This window comes from Anas platyrhynchos, chromosome 30 (genome assembly GCF_047663525.1).
Source record: "Anas platyrhynchos isolate ZD024472 breed Pekin duck chromosome 30, IASCAAS_PekinDuck_T2T, whole genome shotgun sequence".
In the NCBI taxonomy this organism is placed as follows: domain Eukaryota; kingdom Metazoa; phylum Chordata; class Aves; order Anseriformes; family Anatidae; genus Anas; species Anas platyrhynchos.
The window spans coordinates 1,729,462-1,749,776 of NC_092616.1; the positions used below are offsets into that span (position 1 = coordinate 1,729,462).

The 20,315-nt window shown below is 60.3% G+C and overlaps 2 protein-coding genes across 4 annotated transcripts; both read right to left on the reverse strand.

Moving 5' to 3' along the window:
* Positions 1-402: 402 nt before the first annotated feature.
* KIF22 (kinesin family member 22) lies at positions 403-7,522 on the reverse strand. 2 transcript variants are annotated; one of them, XM_072029587.1, is made up of 12 exons: positions 7,414-7,522; positions 6,535-6,667; positions 6,324-6,451; positions 6,117-6,247; positions 3,759-4,359; positions 3,187-3,220; positions 3,019-3,094; positions 2,848-2,905; positions 2,677-2,723; positions 2,420-2,587; positions 1,798-1,857; positions 403-1,712 (listed from the first exon to the last, which is right to left on the reverse strand). In XM_072029587.1, exons 1-12 carry the CDS (start codon positions 7,496-7,498, stop codon positions 1,659-1,661), a joined length of 1,575 nt encoding a protein of 524 aa, XP_071885688.1. In that variant the 5' UTR covers positions 7,499-7,522; the 3' UTR covers positions 403-1,658. The 2 variants fall into 2 exon arrangements, with proteins under 2 accessions (XP_071885688.1, XP_071885689.1); XM_072029588.1 differs by lacking the exon at positions 1,798-1,857.
* Positions 7,523-7,601: 79 nt separating this feature from the next.
* Positions 7,602-19,723, reverse strand: LOC113840481 (uncharacterized). 2 transcript variants are annotated; one of them, XR_011805331.1, is made up of 15 exons: positions 19,600-19,723; positions 18,724-18,856; positions 16,679-18,640; positions 16,113-16,174; positions 15,463-15,616; positions 14,961-15,217; positions 14,505-14,575; positions 14,007-14,095; positions 13,782-13,896; positions 12,607-12,733; positions 12,141-12,278; positions 11,688-11,830; positions 11,281-11,403; positions 9,395-10,997; positions 7,602-9,274 (listed from the first exon to the last, which is right to left on the reverse strand). XR_011805331.1 is itself a non-coding variant. In XM_038172353.2 (14 exons), exons 3-14 carry the CDS (start codon positions 16,755-16,757, stop codon positions 10,880-10,882), a joined length of 1,476 nt encoding a protein of 491 aa, XP_038028281.1. In that variant the 5' UTR covers positions 16,758-18,640; positions 18,724-18,856; positions 19,600-19,723; the 3' UTR covers positions 7,603-10,879. The 2 variants fall into 2 exon arrangements, 1 of the variants encoding a protein (XP_038028281.1); XM_038172353.2 differs by having other exon boundaries at positions 7,603-10,997.
* Between the last annotated feature and the right edge of the window lie 592 nt (positions 19,724-20,315).

Sequence of the window (20,315 nt, forward strand, 5' to 3'; positions counted from 1 at the left end):
TAAGGAGCAGGCCAGCAGAGGCCATCTTGTGCAAGGATCTGGCAGGATCATGAAACGAATCCTCCTGAAGGCACCATTGAGGTACATGCAGGATGAGGAGGTGATCCGGGACAGAGGCTGAGAGAGCTGGGGGTGTTCACCCTGGAGAAGAGGAGGTTCCAGGCAGACCTTACTGCAATGAATGAAATTTCTGCTTTCTAAAACTTTCTAAAATTTCTAAAATTGAGCCTCGGAGAGTTTCTTAGACCCGCTTTTACAGTCTCAGCGGCTGCCAAGTCCACGTTGATCTTCCCGGGAGCAGTGCCGGTACTTTGATGACCCACCAACCGATGTGACAACCGCCACAGCTGCTCTCACCCAGAAGAGGAGGGGAAGAAGGAAAGGAAAGAAACAGCTCAGGGGTACATGTGAGGATAATTTAATTAATAATAAGTATACAGATATTACAAATATTAAGGGAAAATTATTATTATATATTTTTTAAAAAGGGAAAGGGGAAAAAGGAAAAAAAAAAAAAACAAAAAAAAACAAAAAACGAGCAAAGGCCATGTGGGAGTGCAGAGGAAAGAATTTTCCTCCCAAAACAAGCAATTTCTGCAGGTCCGGGAGCCCTCTGGTGCCAAGATCCTGAACTGCAGCACCCGACATTTGGGTGGAGAAGCCCAGAGATTGAGTCCCACCATCACCGGCACCTGCTGAGGAGGGTGAGGTCTTCTGCACGATGATGGCCCAACGGGCGAGGTCTTGGCCGTGAGGTCCCAACGAGTGGTCTTCTGCACGAGGTCCCAATGGCAACTCAAGGAACGGAAGCTTTTGGACCACGTGGTGAGCACCAGGAGATGCTGGAGCCCCACCAAGAACACAAGGTGGAGGAGCTCCGATGCCCAAGTCTCAGTCCCTCAAGGGTCCTCTTGCAGGAGGAAGCAGCCCGCGGGTGCCGAGGTGGGCGTAGGATGGAGAGGAGGTCCTCTGGGTGCAGGGAGTCTTCTGCAGCATGGGGTAGGGGTTGTGGAGAACCTTCTGGAAGGACTTTTCCCATGGCTTGGGTCACCTTGGTGGCTTGCGGTCACCTTGGTGGCTCAGAGGCCATTTTGGTGGCTCATGGTCAGCTTGACCTCTTGTGGTCACCTTGGTAGTTTGGGGGTCATCTTGGGGGCCTGGGCTCATCTCAGTATCTCGTGGTTGGGCCCAACTTGATGGCCTGGGGTCACCTTGTCTCAGGGGTTACCTTGGTGGCTTAGGGTCATCTTGGTGTTTGGCGTCACCTCCTCAGCTTGGGGACACCTTTGTGTCTTAGAGGTCACCTCCTTGTCTCGGGGGTCCCCTTGGTGACCACCTTGGTGGCTTGGGGTCATCTTGGTGCTTGGGGGACACCTTGGTGGCTCAGGAACACCTTGGTGGCTCAGAGTCACTTCCTTGGCTTGGGGACATCTCCTTGGTGGCTCAGGGGTCACCTCCTCAGCTTGGGGACACCTTGGTGGCTTGGGGGGTCACCTCCTTTTCCTGGGGTCATCTTGGTGGCACCTCGGTGACTTGGGGGTCACCTCAATGGCTTGGGGTCACCTCCTTGTCCTGGGGTCACCTTGGTGGCACCTTGGTGTCTTGGGGTCACCTCCCCCAGGCGCACGCAGCCAGGCGGGGTCGGCGCTCGTGGGTGTTTATTGGGGCGCGGGGCCCAACGGGGCTGTCCCCAGGGCAGCGGTGACATTGGCCTGCGGAGAGGGACACCACGTCACCCCCGTGTCACCCTCTGGGTGTCCCCTGAGGTGTCCCCCACCCCCCCGTGTCCCCGTTCACCTGCAGCAGCGTGGCCACCTGCGCCACCGTGAAGCCGGGCACCGCCGCCAGGTCCTCCACCTGCGGGGACAGTGGCACCCATGGGTGGCCCTGGGGACAACGCAGGGCAGGGAGGGGGGCAGGGACACTGGGTGTGCCGGTGGGGTGGTGCAGGGTGACAGGGGACACCCAGGGGTGGGATAGGACACGCATGGGGACACTGGGAGCTGACACAGTGACATGGGACATAGGAGGGGACACCCAGGGGTGGCACAAGGTGACAGGGGACACACCCGGGGGCACCCTGAGGTGGCAGAGAGTGGCACAGGGTGACATGGGACATGGCAGGGGACACCCAGGGGTGGCACAGGACATGCATGGGGACACTGGGAGGTGACACAGTGCTGTGGGACATAGGAGGGGACACCCAGAGGTGGCACAGGGTGACACGGGGTGACATGGGGCACGCCTGGGGATACCCAGGGGTGGGATAGGACATGCATGGGGACACTGGGAGGTGACAGTGCTGTGGGACATAGGAGGGGACACCCGAGGGTGGCACAGGGTGCAATGGGACACACGGGGGGTGACACAAGGTGACAAGAAGACACGGGGGAGGTGCCAGGGGGTGCCAGGTACTGACCGTGCGGAAGGGGCCGTGCTCCTGGCGCCAGGCTCGGACGCGCCCCCCCCGGCGTGGCCCCAGCCCCCGCAGCTGTGCCGGGTCCCCCCCGTTGAGCGCCTGCAGGACGTGGGCCCGGACCCCCGCCTCCAGCTGGGGGGCAGCCACCGCCTCCCACTGGGGACAGCCCTGGGGACAGCAGGGGACGCTAAGGGGGAGGGGGGACACGAACGGACCCCCCCCCCGGTCCTGTCACATCCCCCCCTCAAGGGACTCACCTTCTGCCGCCGCCGCAGCACCACCAGGGAGGCCGGGGAGGGGGCACCTGCAGGATAAAGTGGCATGGGGGGGGGACATTTGGGGACGGGGGGGACATTTGGGGACATTTAGGGGGAGGGGGGAGGCTTTTTTTTTTTGGGGGGGGGCGGGGGGGGGGGGGGGCACCTTACCTGGACGAGAAGGAGGAGGAGGAGGAGGGGAGGGGGGTGGGCGCCGCTTCTTCAGCCTCTGGGGGGGGGAAATAAAGGGGGGAGGGGGGTGAGCACCCATGGGTACTCCCCCCCCATGGGGTGCTGGTGTTGTCACACCCCCCCGTGTCCCCCTGTCCCCCCCCGTGTCACCTGCAGGGTGTTCTCAGCATCCTCCAGCCAGCGCTGCAGGGCCTGGTCCTCCGGGGGGGGCGTGGAGGGGGGGGACCTGGAAGGGGGGGGGGGGAGACAGGGCAGGGGGTGGCACAGGGGGACCAGGACCCCCCCGTGTGTCCCCCCCTCGTGTCCCCGTGTCCCTACCTGGACTCTGGGGCGTCGCTGGCCACGGTGGCACCTGAGGAGGGGGGGTCAGGGGGTCCCAAATAGCCCCCCCATGTCCCCCCCCCATCCCACATCCCCCCCCTTCCCCTTCATGTGTCCCCCCAACCCCCCCAACCCCCCCCCAGTGCCCCCACCTGATGCCCCCCATACCCCCCCACAACCCCCCCAATGACCCCCCAATCCCCCCCAGTAACCCCCCCACCCCTCCAAGAAACCCCACCAACCCCCCTCCCCATAACTCTCACCCCCCAAACCCCCTCCCAAGCCCCCATAACCCCCCAATAAACCCCCCCACCCCCATGATACCCCCCCCAACCCCTCCCCATAACATTCACCCCCCCAAAACCCCCTCCCAATCTCCCCATAACCCCCAAGTAACCCCCCAGTCCCCAAAAACCCCCCAATAACCCCCCCACCCCCATAATACTGCCCCAACCCCTCCCCATAACCCTCACCCCCCCCACAAACCTCCCCACCTCCCCTCCCCATAACCCTTGACCCCTCCAAACCCCCTCCCAACCCCCCCAAACCCCCAAAAACTAACAACTCACCCTCCCCCTGCCCCCCCACGGCAGCTTGTTGGGGGGGGGGCACCCGGCGAGCCCCCCGGGCGAAGCTGAGGGCTCGGCGGGCCTGGGGGAGCCCCGAGGGGTGGGGGCAGAGGGTGAGGAGGAGGAGAAGGAGAGGGGGGGGCCCGGAGGGGTTGGGGACCCCCCCCAACAACCGGGTGAGGCGGCTCTCCCGCAGGGGGGGGCGCCCCCCCCGCCGCAGGGCCCCCAGCACCCTGCGCAGCACCCCCAGTGAGGCGTTGGTGGCCCCCCCCTCGCGCAGGCGAGCCCCCCCTGCCCCGCTCTGCCGGGGGTCTTCCAAGCCCGCCAGGTCGGCCAAGGTCAAGGTGGGACCCCCGGGCATTGGGGAGGGGGTTCCTGGGGGGGGCTCGCAGCGCACCCACAGCACCAGGTGGCCCCGGCTGGAGGAGGGGTTGAGGAGGGTGGGGGCGGCGCAGCGGCGGGCGCCCAGAGAGGCCACCAGGAGGGAGGGGGCCGGGGGGGGGCTCAGGGGGAGGCGGGTGAGGCCTCGGACTTCGGGGGGGCCCCCCCGGGGCTGGAGGATGCGCAGCGGGGGCCCCCCCGGGGCCAGCAGGTCGCGGACCTGGGGAGAGGGAGGGGGAAAAATGGGGGTTGGGGGGGTGGTTAAAGGGGTTGGGGGGGGTATAGGGGGGTTTGGAGGGGGTTGGGGGAAGATTGGGGGGAAATAGGGGGAATATTGGGGAGTTTGGGGGGGGGGTAAAAGGGGTTTGGGGGGGCGTAAAAGGGGTTTGGGGGAGATTGGGGGGGAAATAGGGGGGATATTGGGGGATTTGGGGGGGATATGAGGGGTTTGAGGGGGATATGGGGGGGTTGGGGTGTGGATTGGGGAGATATGGGGTGTTGGGCGGAGATTGGGGGGATATGGGGGGTGGAATGGGGGTTTGGGGGGATATGGGGGGCATATGGGGGTTGGGGAGGGGGTATGGGGATGAAATGGGAGGGGATTGGGGGGGTTATGGGGGAGAAATGGGGGAGTTTGTGGGGGAGATTGGGGGGGTTGTAGGGATATGGGGGTGTTATGAGGGGGCATTGGAGGGGTTTGAGGGGGTATGGGGTTTTGGGCAGGGATTGGGGGACTTTGGGGGGGGGCATGGGATTTGGGGAGTGGATTAGGGAGGGATATGGGGGGGTTGGGGGGGATATTAGGGGGGTAAAAGGGGCTTGGGGGTGTATGGGGGGGTTGGAGAGGGTTTGGGGGAGAGTGGGGGGAAATAGGGAGAATATTGGGGAGTTTGGGGGGGTTGGGGGGCATATGGGGTGATTTGGGGGGCATATGGGGGTTGGGGAGGAAATGAGAGAGGATTGGGGGGGTTATGGGGGGTTTGGGGGGGTAAAAGGGGTTTGGGGGGGAGATTGGGGGAGGTTTGGGGGGGTATGGGGGGCATATGGGGGATTTGGGGGGAAATGGGAGAGGACTGGGGGGGCATGGGGAGGGTAAAAGAGGTTTGGGGGGGATATGGGGGGGGAAATGGGGGAGTTTGGGGGGGAGATGGGGGGCATTGGGGGGAAAATGGGAGAGATTTGGGGGGGATATGGGGGAGATATGGTAGTTTGGGGGCGGTATGGGGGAAGTAAAGGGCGTTGGAGGGGATATGGGGGGAGATATTTGGGGGGGTACGGGGGTTTTGAGCAGGGATATTTGGGTTTATGGGGGGGGTATGGGGGAATATAGGGCATTTGGGGGGATTGGGGGATATATGTGGGGCTTAGGGGGATATAGAGGGGATTTGGGGGAGATGTGGGGGGAGATATGGGGCGGTTACAGGAGGGAAATGGGCATGAGGGGGCATATGGGGGGGAAATGGAGATTTGGGGCCAGATATGGGGCCATGGGGGGGGAAAACTGGGGTTGGAGAGGGATGTGGGGGGTGGGTTAGTGGGGGGGGATGTGGGCATTGGGGAGACCTATAGGGGGCAAAATGGGGATTTTGGGGGGCATATGGGGGCAAAATGGGGATTTTGGGGGGGATACGGGGGCAAAATGGGGATTTTGGGGGGGATACGGGGGAATATGGGGATTTTGGGGGGGTCATATGGGGGAATATGGGGATTTGGGAGGGATATGGGGTCAAAATGGGGATTTTGGGGGGGTCATATGGGGAATATGGGGATTTCGGAGGGGAATATGTTTTTTTTGGGGGGGATTATGCTTTTTTGGGGGGTATAGTGGGGTCTGGGGGGGATCTGCCTATAGGGGAAGGCAGATCTGGAGACTAGGGGTGGCACATGTCGAGAAATGGGGGGACACCGGCACCTGGGGAGGGGAGGTGGACCAAAAGGGGGGCGATTTGAGGGGGGGGGAACGGGGCACAAGCCCACCTCCTCGCAGTACACCTCCATGCAAGCCACGCTGAGGCGGCGGCTGGCCCCCACGGCCTGCAGAAGCTCCTCGAGGGCGCGCTGCACCAAGCCGGGCTCCCCTTCACCACCCAGCATGGTGTGAGTCTTCCCTGGGGGGGGCACGGGGGCACCGTGTCAGCCTTTTGGGGGGTCGCCGCGGCGTGGGGAGGGGGCGTTGAGACTCACCGGAGCCGCTGGGCCCGTAGGCGAGAACGGTGACGTCGCGGCCGGCCAGGAACTGGGCCAGCAGCAGGCGGACGGAGCCCTCGTAGACGGCGGCCGTGGAGCTGGCGGCGTCGTAAACAGCATCGAAGCTGAGGGGAAAAAGGGGTTAAAATGTGAGGGAGAGGGGGGAGCACCCATGGGTGCTGCCCGCCATCCCCCTCCCGAGGCTCACCGGTAGCAGGAGGGGGCGTGGGGGGGGTCCTCACGCAGCTGCAGGGTGTGGGAGTCGAGGGGCAGCAGGCAGGGATCCTCACCGGGGGGGCCGGGGCGCAGGCGGACGCAGACCTGAACCCGCCGGGGGGGTGCTGGGGAGCATTGGCAGCCGTTGAGGGGGGGCTGGGTGGATGCCGGGTCCTCGCAGCCCCCTGTCACCTAGAAAAGTGTCCCCTCAAAGCCCCAGCAGCCCCTCAAAGCCCCCCCGTCCCCTCACAAAATGACCCATCCCCTCAAAAAATGTCCCTTCCCTGACTGCTTCCCTCAGGATTTGTCCCCTCGCAGCCCCTTGACACCCCCAAAATGCCCCCTCACAGCCCCGTCCCCTCAGCCCTTTGTCCCCCTCGCAGCCCCTCACAAAATGTTCCCTCACACACCAGTGCCTCAGGATTTGTCCCCTCACAGCCCCTTTTCCGCTCTCAGCTCCTTGTTCCCTCACAAAATACCCCCTCACAGTCCCTGTCCCCTCATGAAGTGTCCCTTAACCCCTCATCCCCTCACAAAATGCCCCCTCACAGCCCCTCATCCCCTCACAAAATATCCCCTCACAGCCCCCTCTCTCCTCACGAAGTGTCCTTTAACCCCTCATCGCCTCACAAAATGCCCCTCACAGCCCCTTTTTCCCCTCACAAAACGTCCCCTCACAGCCCCTCTCCTCTCCCCTCACCGAACGCCCCCTCACAACCCCTTTTTCCCCTCACAACCCCGCATCCCCTCACCGCCAGACGCCCCCCAGAGCCTCGCACGCCTTCTCCAAACCCCCCTGAGCCCCCCCAGACCCCCACTTTCCCCAAAATCCCCTCGGATCCCCCCCCCCCTACAAGCCCCCCCCCCGCACCGGCCGCAGCCTCCGCCGCCATCGCTCCCGCCGGACCGTTTGAAGCCGCGGGGCGGGAGCCAATGGGAGGCCGGCGAGCGCGCATGCGCAGTGCGGGCAGCTAGGCGGGGCAGGACGAAATGGCGTCGGTTGCCTGGCAACGGGGGGAGGGGACAAAATGGCGGCGGTTGCCTGGCAACGGGAGGAGGGGACAAAATGGCGGCGGTTGCCTGGCAACGGGGGAGATGACAAAATGGCGGCGGTTGCCTGGCAACGGGGGGAAAAGAGGTGGGAACGGCGGTGGCGGTTACCTGGCAACGGGGGGCGGGGCGAAGGGAAGGCGCCCAGTTTGTACTGGGAATGGGCCCAGTTTGTACCGGGATGGGGCTGGGGGGCCCAGTTCGAACTGCGATGGGCTCAATTCATACTGGGAAAGGGCTGAGGGTCTCAGTTTGTACTGGGAATGGGCCCAGTTTGTACTGGGATGAGGCTGAGGGTCTCAGTTTGTACTGGGAATGGGCCCAGTTTGTACTGGGATGAGGCTGGGGAGCCCAGTTCATACTGGGAAAGGGCTGGGGGTCCCAGTCTGAGCTGGGGACAATCCCAGTTTGAGCTGGGTTGGAGCTGGGAGCCCTGGCTTGTACTGGGAAAGTTCCCAGTTTGCAGTGGAATGGGCCCAGTTCATACTGGGAAGGGTATGGGGGTCCCAGTTTGTACTGGGGTGGGCCCAATTCATACTGGGAAGGGGTTAAGGGTCCCAGTTCATAATGGGAAGGGGCTGGGGGTCCCAGTTTGAGCTGGGAAGTGTAATACACAATAAATGTTTGTTCATTGTCTTTCGTGTTATAAAAACAAGGAGTTCTGTTTGAGGAGCGGGAGTTGCGAAAGCTCCCTGCTGAAGTAAGGAGCTGGATAATGCTTGGCTAGACACTATGAAAATTCTTTTGCTTAATGTAACAAAAAAGAGAACCCCCTCCCCTTCTCTCCTTCTGCATCTCAGTTGCCTCTTTTGTTCAAAGACCCTGCTGCAAAGCTCATGTAACCATCTCCTGAGAAGTTGCTAACCTAGCGTATCAACATCCTGCCTTCCTGTCTCACGCTGGGCCAACATGACCAAATAAAAAAAGAAGTTGAACCACAACGCCGAGGAAGACTACGGCCTTCATCTTCACGACCACCAGAGGGACAGAGATGACCCCCTAGCAACAGTGCGCGCAGTCGCAGAATATACCAGGATGTGCTGCATAATCCTGGAATTACCAAGATATAAAAAGGGACCCTGGCGGGGGTGAGGTGCGCGCCGATGACGGAGCCGAGACTCCCCGGCCGCCCAGCGCTGTTTTGCTTGCTGTTGCTTACTCTATAAATTCCTTTCTATTATTAATGCAATGCTCTCTGAAAATTAATTAAGGGGCAACATATAACAGGAAGGAGGTGGCTCGCGCTAGCTGCAGGTAGTTCAGCGGCTCGACCTCGACGTCATCTGCAAGGAGAAGCAATATCCTCAGTGCCACAGCAAGCCCAAGTTGCTTGCAGCATTCCGAACAAGGGCCTAGAGGAAGGGTCGCTAAGAGAAACAGCTCCGGAGCCACGGGGTCTTCTGGGGGAACTCAAGCTCCACCCTGACCGTTGGAGACAATCCTCTGCCTCTCCCAGGCCTTTCCAAAGAGCAGGGAGAACAAATCCTTCCGGACATGGGGCAGGACGAGGGGGCTGCTGCCTTCTCACCAGGGAGGATCTCAGGGGGACAGTACATGTACTCCAGCCACCCCTCATCAATGTCCAGCTGGAAGAATGGTTTGCGAATCAAGAGCCACTTTTGCTTGACGTGGAATTGCTCTTGGAGAACAGCAAAGGTCCCGAGTCCTGCAACATGAATAGTCTGCACACAGAGAAGACAGAAAGGCTGAGGAGGGAGTTCTTGAGAGACGGGAAAAGGGATGACTGTCAGAGCAGGGGGACAGAGCTAGCAGGGTGACTGGGTGGCCCAGGGCCTTTGTACCTGGAGCCTCTCTGGTTAGCCACGTCCAGCACTGCCCACTCCCCCCAAGGTGTAGGGGGACATTTGGCTGCTGGACTATCTCCATCCTTGTGCCGGGCTCAGGGCCTGTGTCGCAGGATCCAAGGGGTGACAGCAAGTTTGTGTGCCCCAGGTGGTGTTTTGATGACCCGAGGAGATGCTCGGGTTTTCTACTCAGATGTAGGAGTGCGGTGGGGAGATTCTTGGGTGCTCCAGTGAGGTGCTTCTGTGCTGCAGGAGTTGTATGGCAGGGGCAGAAACTTTTGTTAGGAGGGCAGAGGTTTGTGTGCTCCAGGGAGGCTTTTCTTCTGCCCCAGGGATATGCTTATGTGCCCCAGGGAGGTGCTTGTGTGCCCTGGGAATATCCTTGGGCTCTCTAGGAAGGTGCTCGATTCCTCTGGGGTCACTTGGAACCTCCGGAGTTGCCTGGGTCCAGCAGAGAGCAGGTTGTGTGCTCCAGGGAGTTGCTGGACTGCACTAAGTGTGTTGTTCAGTGCTTTAGGGAGGTTCTTGGTTGTCCCGACAAGATGCTCGTGTTCCACAGGGAAGGGGATGAGTGACCCAGAGGCAGGTGCTGGTTGTCCCCAGGGAGGTGCTTGCCTACCACAGGAAAATGCTTGTACACCCAAGAAGATCCTTTGCTCCTCCAGGACGTTGCGTGATTTACCCAGGGAGGTGTTTCTCTGACCCGGGGCAGGATAGGATTTCTTCATAGAGGTGCTTCATCAATGGAGGGAATTCCTTGGTTCTTGAAAGATCTTCTGGGGAGACCTATGCAGGTGCTTGGGCACCCATGGGGTTATTCTACTGTTCCCCAGGGAGGTGTTTCATTCTTCCAAGGAGGTGCTTGGGTTCTCTATAGAGGTTCCTGGGTTCCTCCAAGAAATGCTTGTATGCCTTTGGGCGATGTCTTAGAGCATCAGCAGGAGATGGGTTCACAGCGGAAATTGTTCAGGTGAACCCACCTAGAGTTGGGATCTCCCGTGAGGTGCTGGAATGCCCTTGGAAGATGCCTGAGAGGGAAAAGGTAGTGCTTAGGTGTCCTGGGGAGATGCTTGTCTACTCCAGCTCAATGCTCACGTGTCCTGCAGGAAGTATTTCTGATTTCAAGAGGTGCCTATATTCCCTGGGGAGATACTTGGGTGCCATGGAGGGTGCTTCAGGAAGATGCTTGTATTCCCAGGGGAGACTTTTACTTTCCCCAGGGACATGTTTGGTTTCTCCAGGGAGTTGCCAGAACGCTCCTTGGAAAAGACGGCTTGATCAGAGGACTTGTGCCGAGGTCCTGCTAGCAAGACTGGTGGTCTGGGGAGATTGTTGGCTGCTCCAGGGAGATGCCTGTGTGCTGCACGGAGAAGCCTGGGCATCCTTGGGATGTGCCCGTGTGCCTAATGGAGATGGTGGTGTGAATCAGGGCAGTGCTTTGCTACGGCGGATGAAGCGACACAAGCAGTCTGGCTGTGCTCTTTATTTTCCATTCAGGGGTGGAAAGCGGGAGAGCTTCCCAGCCCCTTTGCTCAGAGCTCCGCTGCTGCCTTCAGCATTCCCAGCACCTTCCCCTCCGTTGCGGTACCAGCATCTAGCGCTAGGGAGTCAGAAAGAAAAGAGGATGATCAGGTTGTGTACAGGCTGAACGCAGAGAAGTACTGCAGGCTTAGCTCGGGCCGTACACGTAGGGGTCTGCTTCCCATGAAGCTTCAAGGTTGCCGTCAGCTGCGACAGATGCCTAGTGCCCAAGCTCATCAGCCTGGGGCTGAGGCAGGGGGAGCGGAGGGCCCCGGAATGCCCTCTCTGTCCCAGTGCTGCCCCCACGGGAAGGACGGGCCTTGCAGCAGCGGGAAGCACCATCCCTTTCTGGAGATACTTACCAGGGGAGCCGCTGCTGCTCTTGCTGCAGCCGCTTTTCCTCCGCAGCACTTCTGAACACCCTTTGTTGACTGCGATGCGGCTCCGACCTTTTCAAAACTTGCAGTGCTCGTGGGGAAAGGTGGCTGCAACACCAGGACAAAGGGATCCCTCAGCCTCTGCCAGACACCCCTTCTGCCTCTCCCCTCATCCAGACCCTGCACCCACGCGGTGCCACGTGCACCCACCCTTTCGCCCTGTGATGAGTTTTAGGCCTTGGCGGTAACCAAGGTCATGCCCGCTTTAGGAGAAAGCAAAGGGTGTCATAGGCAAGCCCAGGACTCAGGGACCGGGCTGCTGGACATCTCCTGACATCGCTCAGCAGCTACTCGAGTGCCCCAGCACGTGAACGCAGCCAGCACACACTTACTCAGGCTGGAGGCTCTCCAGCTTGGCTGCCGCTCTCCACTCCTCTTCTGCGGCAGGGATCTGAACCTTCCTCCACCTCCTCACGACCTCCTTGCTCCTGGGCTGGGCTGGGGGATGGGGAATCCAATCATGTTGCCTGGTGACCTGATGCAAGGAGAAGACGCTCTCATCAGACAGGACTGGACACACGGGTGCTGTTTCCCAGAGGACCCCTTGAAAGGACCCTGCAGCAGGACCTGGGAAGCAGGCGACTCGGCACTGCCGGCCCACGTCTGGCTGCTGCTTTGATCCCTCGCTTTCTGCTGACAGCCTCTCCCTCACAGGGAGGAGCAGGCAAAGCCCTGCCCTGCGCCCTGGTGCCCGTCCTGCTCCCACCACCCTGGGACCTGCCCCCCTCGGAGCCCTGGCGGGGAGGATCGCTGCTCTTCTCAGCGGTGTTGGTCATGGCCAGTACCTGAGGTGTCTCTCGGTCCTCCCCCTGAGACCAGGCTTCCCAAGCAGCCATTTCTGCCCGGGCTTGCTGTATTCGCTTTTGGTACAAGGGCCATGAGCTCTTTGTTTGGTCCCACTGCGAGGACAGGTTCCAGACCTCCTGGAGGAAAACAAACAAAAAACACAACAGCAGACAGGATTGGTCTCAGCTGTTGGACCAAAGACCTCTGCCATCAAAGACCCAGAAAGCCCTCATTCCTTTTCCATTGCCCCTGGTCCAAATGAAGCGGCTCATGGCAACACGGGAGGCAGCAAGAGGCAGGGAAGGTGTGCGGGACACCACCTTCCATCTCCCGAGGAAGAGAAGAAGGAGGTAACAAGTGTGAAAATGAACGCATCCCAAGGGTCCGGCTTGGGATCGCTCCACACAAAGAGGCTTTAGTACAGTCCCAAACCGCGTGGTCATTGCAGCAAGGCAGAGCAGGTACCTGCACCGATCTCTGAGAGGCTTCGGGAGTAGGGAGCGCAGTGCTGGTGGACTTGGCTTGAGGAGCTGCTTCCTGCCTGTCTGTCTTCTTTGTCCTGGGGGAGCTGCCTGGACACGGGGGGAGCACACTGCAAACAGACACCGGGAGGCTGCATGAGCCCAGGGGAATTCGGTCTCCAGTCCGCGCTCGCAAGCTGCATCAGCCTCTGCAGCAGACGGCAGTTCCGCAGCGAATGGGTGTTGGACTGGCCGTGTTCGCTTCAGCAGACACGGAAAGAGCCAACCGCGAAGCAGTGGCACCAGCTGCCTTCAGGAAGGCTCGCGATGCCCGTATCCAGGCCCTCTGTGGTGGCAGAAGGAGAGGAGCAGTGTCTTGTGCAAGGACAGGATCCTAGAGACACCAATACGGCCCAGCCGGGCTTATGGGTGGAAAGCAGATTATCGCTGGGGAGCCAGCAACATCGGAGAACGCCATCAGGCAAGGAATCACAGAATCACAGAATCTCTAGGTTGGAAGAGACCTCAAGATCATCGAGTCCAACCTCTGACCTAACGCTAACAGTCCCCACTAAACCATATCCCTAAGCCCTACATCTAAACGTCTTTTGAAGACTTCCAGGGATGGTGACTCCACCACCTCCCTGGGCAGCCTGTTCCAGTGCCTAACAACCCTTTCAGTAAAGAAATTCTTCCTAACATCTAACCTAAAACTCCCCTGGCGAAGGAGGGCAGGCAGGCCACCTCCTTCCCTCGGCACTCTCTTGTGCCTGCCACAAAGTCTGGGATATCGTTTGGAAAGAAACGTTTCCATCTGGTATCACAGCTCCTTAGGCTGGAAGAAGCTGCGGGGCAGCTGGAAGAAACCGCAGGGGACGTTTGCTCCCACAGACAAAAAGATGGACTCTTGCAATGTGGGGGGGCTCCTGAAGGGACAAGAGCTTCTGCAACACGGCTCTGCATCCAGCTCCCCCAAGGATCAGGGCCCTGGTGGAAAATGAAGCTGGCGTGCCAGTCTCAGGCAAACGTGCTGCACGCTTGCCATGCGTGGAGAGAGCGGCCTCCTCCGGGACGGGTGTCAGGAGCCTTTCTGAGTCCCTGCGCCTGGTGGGTCCAAAGGGGACATCTCTCCTGTGTGGCTGCAAGTGGCTCCTTCCTCCTTTCCCCCAAGGGTCTCACCTGGTGGAAGGCTTCTTCTCCAGATCTTGCTGCCTCGTGCCTGGCTCCCAGCTTCTCACCGTGGGGAGGGAAAGCTTCCGCCTCTCCAGCAGCTTGCCAGGATGGCACAATGAAACTAGGAAAGGAGGAAGCTCTTCAGAGCAGCCGCATGGGCACTGCCTTTTAAGCTGGTTGCAGTCAGCCAGCATGGGGCAGGGACCACCCCCAGACAGCACGGACCCTTACCTCCTCTCATCCTGCACTCTCCTGCAGCTTGCTGCTGCGAGGTGAACTGCACTTTGGCCTCTGGCCTTGTCCTCACAGTCAGATGAAACCTGGCAAACAAATGACACGGGCTTGAAGAAGGCTGGCCTCCTACCCGTTGCTGCTTGCTGGCAGTAATCCTCCTGGTGTTGCACGGGACATGGCATCCCTCTTCCGTCACGTTCACGCATGGGGTTTGTTGTGAAGCTTCCCGCAACACCAGAAAAGGTAGCCTAAATTCCCCTCCACATGCAGGCAATTCTCTCTGAGGGGAATCGCGGCAGCACGGGCACAAGAAGCACAACCGCAGTGCCCCTCCTCGCCAGGTGAAGACACTCGTAGCCGAAAGTCAGCATGAGTTAACCAGGACCCAGTCTCTTCAGGATTTAGCCCCGACTGGATGCTGAGCGTGGAGACCCGACCGCGCACGTTCCAAAGGAGGAGGTGGGAAGCCAAGGGCTGCGGAGGAAATGCACTCACCTTGGGAACATCTGGATCGCACGAGCGGTGGTCTCTCCACTCAAGGCAGTCGGGTGTGCCGGCCACATTCTCTGCAAAGAGACACAGACCTGCTGGAGGGTTTCTGAGGCACTTTTCTCAGGGCTCTCATTGACAGGAAGCAAACCTGTCTCCCAAGCCAAAAGAAAGCCTTCTCTCCAAAACCCTCCTCCAAAGCCTCTTCCATCCACCTTTGCTCTGCTCTGGAGGAGCATGGCAGAATATTGAGGCTGTACAGTAACGCTGCCAGGCCTTTTGCAGCGGCCAGCATCCAGACGCTCAGAAGAGCTAATGGAGAAAGCAGCTAATGGGGCAGGCGTGGGGAAAGGCATCTGACTGGCCTGCCGTGTCCAGGCTGGCCAACAGCGGTCGCATTGATCACCCTTCCACAGGATTCCCAAAGAAATTGAAGTAGCCCTCAAAACATCACCAGCTTACACTGTGGAGCATTGCAATGAGGTCCTCAGAGCTCTCCAGACGTTTAACACAGTCCGGATAAAACTTCATGCACAGGAAGTCATCCTCGCACGTCAAAACACCGATGTCCCTGAATGCAAAGGGGACGTGCTCCTTGTTCTTCAGGAGGCAACAGTACAAGATGATGGTCTCTTGCACACACTCCTGCACCACGTACAGTGGGAAGGAGGTGGCTTGCGCTAGCTGCAGGTAGTTCAGCTGCTCGACCTCGACGTCATCTGCAAGGAGAAGCAACATCCTCAGTGCCACAGCAAGCCCAAGTTGCTTGCAGCATTCCGAACAAGGGCCTAGAGGAAGGGTCGCTAAGAGAAACAGCTCCGGGGCCACGGGGTCTTCTGGGGGAACTCAAGCTCCACCCTGACCGTTGGAGACAATCCTCTGCCTCTCCCAGGCCTTTCCAAAGAGCAGGGAGAACAAATCCTTCCGGACATGGGGCAGGACGAGGGGGCTGCTGCCTTCTCACCAGGGAGGATCTCAGGGGGACAGTACATGTACTCCAGCCACCCCTCATCAATGTCCAGCTGGAAGAACGGTTTGCGAATCAGGAGCCGCTTTTGCTTGACGTAGAATTGCTCTTGGAGAACAGCAAAGGTCCCGAGTCCCGCAACCTGAATAGCCTGCACACAGAGAAGACAGAAAGGCTGAGGAGGGAGTTCTTGAGAGACGGGAAAAGGGATGACTCTCCGAGCAGGGGGACACTGCTCTGTGCCCTGCCTGCTCCTGAGGGACAATGGGGCAAGGTGGGGCACTTTGGAAAGCTTTGGAGAAGAGCCGCATCCTCCGTTTCTTCCATCACCCCCCTCCCAGGATTTGCCACCATCCCTTGGCTAGGGAAGAGCCCAGAGGTTTCCAGCACACGGCTTAGGCCTGGGACTGATTATCCTAGGCACGGACCCAGGATATTCCCCCATCTCTCTGCTCGCCCTCTCCACCCAGGCCGCAGGGAAGAGTGAAGCCCTGGGGTGTGCCAAACCCCTGAGAAGCAGAGCAGATCTGGCCTTGGTTTCTCTCCCAGCTGGCCAGCAAGCTGCTCCGGGCACCCTGGGCAGTCTCAGTGCACTGCCGTGCTGCTCGGGTAGGGATTGCTCTGCAGGGCCCAGGACACCAGCCCACCTTATCCTGCTTCAGCGCTTCCAGAATTTGCTTGGATACAGCATCCCAGATAGCCTCAGTCTCTGGAAAGCAAGGAAAAGACAGGTCAGGCTCCAGGCCAGCCAGCTCACCACCTCTTGGCAAGCACCTCACCCAGGCGAGGACACATGCAGGCATACGCGAGCCCCCCAGAAAAACACCATGCGGGCATTCCTGGGACATTCCTGAGAGGCCTGTGGGAGCTGCAGGCCACACCAGTCTCTGGGACACCAGAGGTCTTTCCTCCCAGAGCCAGATCCCAAAGAGGAAGCAGCTCCCAGGGAAACCTGGCCCTGGATTGTCCCCATCACGAGGAGGCTGAGCCATGCCCAGAGGAGCCCTGGGGCTGAGGACAGCCCTAGCATCAGGACCCAGGAGTCCTGGCTGCCACATTGTCCCCTGAGCCCAGCGGGACCCTCAGGCAGGGCTCTTGCAGCAGCCACCAGCTCTGTCCAGCACCGCCACCACCCCTCAGCCCAGGACCTGCAGCTTTGGACAGCTGACAGCCCCTGGGCCACCCCTTGCGAAGGGGCTCCTGACACCCTTACCTTTGGGGGAGAGATTCAGGAGCACTGGGAACTGGGAAACCATATCAGAGGCGATGGTCACCCTCCAGCAGCCCTCCATCTCGCTTGCTGCTGGCCCTCAGCTCAGGACAAGGGATGCCCGCCCTGGCTCCTCAACCACAGCTCCTCTGCAAGGTGCCCCTGCTCCTCCGCCCGTCAGCGAGGGTCGCCCAGTGCAAGCTTGCTGCCTGCTGACCCCACTCCTGGCCGCAGAAGGACAGCGCTGGGGAGCACCCAAGCAGTGCCCAGCAGGGACCAGGCTTTGCAGGGAAGTGCCGGCACTGCCGCTGCACCAATGCTTATATCCTGGTGATGCAGGACATCCTTCTGTGACATCATCACGTGTCATAAGAAGCCTTATGACGTCAGCAGCATGGAGACAGCACAGCTCAGGAGAGAGACGAGAGATTTCCCTTCTTGTCCTGAGAAACAGTCACCTCCCTTCTGCCCAGTTCATTCCTAGCGGTTCCTGGCCCATCCACCAGGAACATCTCCAAATTCTGACAAAGGCCACAGAATAAAGCAAGTAGAGCGCTGGAGAAGTCACTGCTGCGTTCCTCCCCATTTTCTAGGCAGTTTGCTAAAGTCTGTCTGCCAATACTCTCCAGGGCTGCAGGCCTCCCAGGGTCTATGAGTGAGTGGGCCTGTGCAGTGCTGGGTGTAGGGCTGGGCCCCAAAACCTCATCTCTTTCCCTGTGCTGAAAAGCAGCTGGACTATGACACGCATTTTGTAGGAGGAGTGTCAAGACACGGGTTTTCCTGTTTGCAAGTCCCAGATCCTGGTGAACATCACCTAGGTCGGCCCATCTGGCAGCTGTGCACAGAAGATGCCTCCAAGAACCCATAGAAACCTCGGGAATGTTTGCACCCTGCAGTGTCCCTTTTCTGTGACAGTCTGAGTGATTTAAGGCCCCCAGGGTGACATGGGGTCATTGAAGTCATCTTAGTCCAGTGGCTTCCACAAGACTGTCTGCTTCTTCAGCCTGACTGCAGGCATTTACCTCTGACCACACTGCCACCCTGACTGGATCTGCTCTGACCCTCACCCACAAGGGCTCCCCCACTCTGCTGCCCATCCCATAGAGGAGCTCCATGCATCCAGACAGATCCTTCACATGGAGGGCAACCCCCTGTTGATCATCCCCGCCTGTCTCTTCTGAAGAATCTGCCCCCATCCAGCACAGCACCCCAAGCTGGGGGACCTGTCCCCCCACACCTCAGCAGCTCTTCCATCAATGTCCCAGCCCTGTGACAGCAGGCGGGGATCCAGCTCCTCCTGCCTGTGCCCCAGGCTGAGGGCATTGGGGCACATCTGGGCTGCAGCACCTCAGCTGTGGCACAAGGGCCAAACTCAGGCTTGTCTGAGTTGAATGGTGATTTTGGCGGGCGATACGGGGGGAAAATGGGGATTTTGGAGGGGATATGGGGGAATATGGGGATTTTGGGGGGGTCATATGGGGGAATATGGGGATTTGGGGGAGGAATATGTTTTTTGGGGGGGGGATTATGCTTTTTTGGGGGGTATAGTGGGGTCTGGGGGGGATCTGCCTATAGGGGAAGGCAGATCTGGAGACTGGGGGTGGCACAGGTCGAGAAATGGGGGGACACCGGCACCTGGGGAGGGGAGGTGGACCAAAAGGGGGGGCGATTTGAGGGGGAGGAACGGGGCACAAGCCCACCTCCTCGCAGTACACCTCCATGCAGGCCACGCTGAGGCAGCGGCTGGCGCCCACGGCCTGCAGAAGCTCCTCGAGGGCGCGCTGCACCAAGCCGGGCTCCCCTTCACCGCCCAGCATGGTGTGAGTCTTCCCTGGTAGGGGCACGGGGGCACCGTGTCAGCCTTTCGGGGGCTCGCTGCCGGCCAGGAACTGGGCCAGCAGCGGGCGGACGGAGCCCTCGTAGACGGCGGCCGTGGAGCTGGCGGCGTCGTAAACAGCATCGAAGCTGAGGGGAAAAAGGGGTTAAAATGTGAGGGAGAGGGGGGAGCACCCATGGGTGCTGCCCGCCATCCCCCTCCCGAGGCTCACCGGTAGCAGGAGGGGGCGTGGGGGGGGTCCTCACGCAGCTGCAGGGTGTGGGAGTCGAGGGGCAGCAGGCAGGGATCCTCACCGGGGGGGCCGGGGCGCAGGCGGACGCAGACCTGAACCCGCCGGGGGGGTGCTGGGGAGCATTGGCAGCCGTTGAGGGGGGGCTGGGTGGATGCCGGGTCCTCGCAGCCCCCTGTCACCTAGAAAAGTGTCCCCTCAAAGCCCCAGCAGCCCCTCAAAGCCCCCCCGTCCCCTCACAAAATGACCCATCCCCTCAAAAAATGTCCCTTCCCTGACTGCTTCCCTCAGGATTTGTCCCCTCGCAGCCCCTTGACACCCCCAAAATGCCCCCTCACAGCCCCGTCCCCTCAGCCCTTTGTCCCCATCGCAGCCCCTCACAAAATGTTCCCTCACACACCAGTGCCTCAGGATTTGTCCCCTCACAGCCCCTTTTCCGCTCTCAGCTCCTTGTTCCCTCACAAAATACCCCCTCACAGTCCCTGTCCCCTCATGAAGTGTCCCTTAACCCCTCATCCCCTCACAAAATGCCCCCTCACAGCCCCTCATCCCCTCACAAAATATCCCCTCACAGCCCCCTCTCTCCTCACGAAGTGTCCTTTAACCCCTCATCGCCTCACAAAATGCCCCTCACAGCCCCTTTTTCCCCTCACAAAACGTCCCCTCACAGCCCCTCTCCCCTCACCGAACGCCCCCTCACAACCCCTTTTTCCCCTCACAACCCCGCATCCCCTCACCGCCAGACGCCCCCCAGAGCCTCGCACGCCTTCTCCAAACCCCCCTGAGCCCCCCCAGACCCCCACTTTCCCCAAAATCCCCTCGGATCCCCCCCCCCCCCCACAAGCCCCCCCCCCTCACCGGCCGCAGCCTCCGCCGCCATCGCTCCCGCCGGACCGTTTGAAGCCGCGGGGCGGGAGCCAATGGGAGGCCGGCGAGCGCGCATGCGCAGTGCGGGCAGCCCGGCGGGGCAGGACGAAATGGCGTCGGTTGCCTGGAAACGGGGGGAGGGGACAAAATGGCGGCGGTTGCCTGGCAACGGGAGGAGGGGACAAAATGGCGGCGGTTGCCTGGCAACGGGGGAGATGACAAAAATGGCGGAAGCTGCCTGGCAACGGGGGGAAAAGAGGTGGGAACGGCGGTGGCGGTTACCTGGCAACGGGGGGCGGGGCGAAGGGAAGGCGCCCAGTTTGTACTGGGAATGGGCCCAGTTTGTACCGGGATGGGGCTGGGGGGCCCAGTTCGAACTGCGATGGGCTCAATTCATACTGGGAAAGGGCTGAGGGTCTCAGTTTGTACTGGGAATGGGCCCAGTTTGTACTGGGATGAGGCTGAGGGTCTCAGTTTGTACTGGGAATGGGCCCAGTTTGTACTGGGATGAGGCTGGGGAGCCCAGTTCATACTGGGAAAGGGCTGGGGGTCCCAGTCTGAGCTGGGGACAATCCCAGTTTGAGCTGGGTTGGAGCTGGGAGCCCTGGCTTGTACTGGGAAAGTTCCCAGTTTGCAGTGGAATGGGCCCAGTTCATACTGGGAAGGGTATGGGGGTCCCAGTTTGTACTGGGGTGGGCCCAATTCAT